The sequence below is a fragment of the Bactrocera latifrons genome, unplaced genomic scaffold (genome assembly GCF_001853355.1).
Source record: "Bactrocera latifrons isolate USDA-ARS-PBARC rearing strain unplaced genomic scaffold, ASM185335v1 scaffold_116, whole genome shotgun sequence".
In the NCBI taxonomy this organism is placed as follows: Eukaryota; Metazoa; Arthropoda; class Insecta; order Diptera; family Tephritidae; genus Bactrocera; species Bactrocera latifrons.
The window spans coordinates 103,209-105,826 of record NW_017534586.1 but is presented as its reverse complement, the minus strand read 5'-3'; the positions used below and the strand labels follow the sequence as shown (position 1 = coordinate 105,826).

The 2,618-nt window shown below is 34.2% G+C and overlaps 1 protein-coding gene across 1 annotated transcript; it reads left to right on the top strand.

The window, feature by feature from the left end:
- Positions 1–364: 364 nt before the first annotated feature.
- On the top strand, positions 365–1,910 carry LOC108976921 (ankyrin repeat and MYND domain-containing protein 2). The gene is made up of 3 exons (XM_018946354.1): positions 365–718; positions 771–1,538; positions 1,612–1,910. The coding sequence occupies exons 1-3, from the start codon at positions 515–517 to the stop codon at positions 1,846–1,848; spliced, it is 1,209 nt and encodes a 402-aa protein (XP_018801899.1). The 5' UTR covers positions 365–514; the 3' UTR covers positions 1,849–1,910.
- The last annotated feature ends 708 nt before the right edge of the window (positions 1,911–2,618 follow it).

Genomic DNA, 2,618 nt, shown 5'->3' with positions numbered 1-2,618 from the left:
AGTAGCCAGGTGAAATTGTTGTTTCAGAAAATAAAGCAAACAGATAAAAAATCATCTTGTTTTACCTRTAAAATATATCACCAAGCGACGATTACCGAAACTCCAATATAGTTCATTCACGAGTTCATTTTAGGTTGGAATCTAACATAGTGCAACTAACAATCCTTGAACAAAATCACAGAAACTTTAACAGAAATCTTTATGGTAACGCTATTGGGTATTAAATCAGTTATTTAACTGATAGCTTCAAGGGTATTTAATAAAAAAGATTGGGTGGTATATAATCAGTGTTTACCCATTTTTGTTATCGACAATCGAGTCAAAACGATAAATTTGTGATTCTGTCATTGAAATTGTGGAAATATATTACTTATAAACTCTGGAGCCTTTTTCTCATTGTACAATTTATTTAAGGTCCTTTCAAATATACATATACATAAATGATTGTATAGGCTTTACTTTATAAGTAATATAATTGTAAAAAAAAAGATATTTTGTATCAAACATAGTAAAGATGGAACCAAATACCGAAAATAAATTGGACGAAGTGCAGAGACAGATATTTGATCGCATTGCCAAAAACGATGTAAATGGCTTCAAGCAGCTGATAACCCAACTAAAGGAGGGTGTCGATTTTGTAGATGAGGATGGGATGACTCCGCTCCAACATGCTTGTTGCAAGGGTAATAAAGAAGCAGTACAAATATTATTAGATATGGTAAGCTCATAAGGCAAACATTTTAACACGTGCTAACATTRTATTTTGTCAGGGTGCTGATATACATTTCAATAAACATGGCGCTGATTATACYCCGTTGCACTTCGCAGCTTTGTCAGGCAACACGGAAGTGTGTCGGCTTATTCTAGATGCTGGTATAAATCCAAGTAGCTTAAATAGCGTTTCTCGAACAGCATCACAGATGGCTGCTTTTGTTGGTAATCACTCCTGCGTGGAAACGATCAATAACTATGTTCCYCGAAAGACATTGGAGTACTATACACGTGTACAGGGTCAACAAAAAGAGCCACTGATACCTCCGGGGATGATGGATTTGTTTCATCAATTTGTTATAGAAATTAATTTGCATCCTGTGCGCATCGCACTAAATTTACAATCTTTGGGATTGTTAAAAAATTTGCAAGGTTTGAAGAAAACTTTGGAGTATATGTGTGAAAAGGAAATGAAGAAGACCAATGATGTTAATGAACTCATGGCATTTAAATTTCACTATCTTGGTTGGATTGTGTCGGAATTGATGCGCTGCGAGGAACAGTGTAAAGCCCAACGTAAGGAAAAGTTGAATGAAGTTGATGCAGGAAAGCACGATTTTGTAGAATTATTTATAAAGCGAGTATTAAAAGAAAACAAAATTGGCCAGCTAGATTACATAGAATTTACTCTACGTGATTGCGTGCGTGAGTTTCCGTTCAGAGATTGCACTGTGTTTCGTCAAGTTGTTTCCCAACTAGCTGCTAAAGATCCGCAACCTGCACTAATAGTCTTTCGCAATGCTATTAACGGTCATCGTGGTTTTGCGGTAATATATTTTAATTTTTATATAAAGAAAAATTATATTTCATAATAAATTTTTCCATCATATAATTTATTAGGATGATACATCATATTGCAGTTCTTGTGGCAATGAAAAACCAGACAAAAAGTGCTCAAAATGTAAACAAGTGAAATATTGTGATCGTGAATGTCAACGTTTGCATTGGTTTATGCATAAAAAGACTTGCGCCAGGCCTACCTCGAACGCTACGGCTTCGACCAGCACTTCATCAGCTAAAGAGCCAATAGATACAGCTGAATTACATGAGGAACTTTCCAAAATTACTACTAGCTAAATGATGTGTATATTTGTACGACTAATAAATGTTTGGTACCTTTACCGTTTATATTCACCTTATACCAGTATATACATACATATATATATGGGGTATATACCGTTCGTAAATCAGTTATGATGCGTTCAGTTTATAGCAACATAAAAAAATTWTATTAATAAATACTGAAATTTTTAACTGCATACTATTCCAAATGTATATATATACATATCGCTACGAATGCCAGATATACAAATGTGTGGAATTGAAAAATCAAGTTTGAAAACTTGCTACTTTCCGATATGATAAAAATGTATGTGTTCCAATTAATGCTAATTGAATTATTGTTGATTCCGATTTTGAATAAATGTCAGGCTTATAGTGAAAATCTGATGAAAAAAATTTTCCAGTATTATATTAACGAAAGATTTTGAAAATTAAAATGATCAATTAAAAGTATTTTAACTAGTAAGAAATAGCGCAACCGAACATTTTATAGTATTTCAACTCGCAAGAATCAAAGCCAGGGAAGATGTAAAATGTCAACCAGAGGATCGAAATGTAAGCAATTTTATATATACAGATACTCTATATAACTCATACACTGACCGACAAATTCGACATAAGGTTTGTCAGAAAATCGACATCATATGTAGAATATGKGAGTTGGTGTAGTATCGACGCGATTGTATCTACTACCTATTACCATGCCTGGAGTGCGATGAAGGTTGGTTTGAGGGACACATCGGAAGAGGAGTCATGTCCGGAACGGACCCGGATTTTTATCCGGC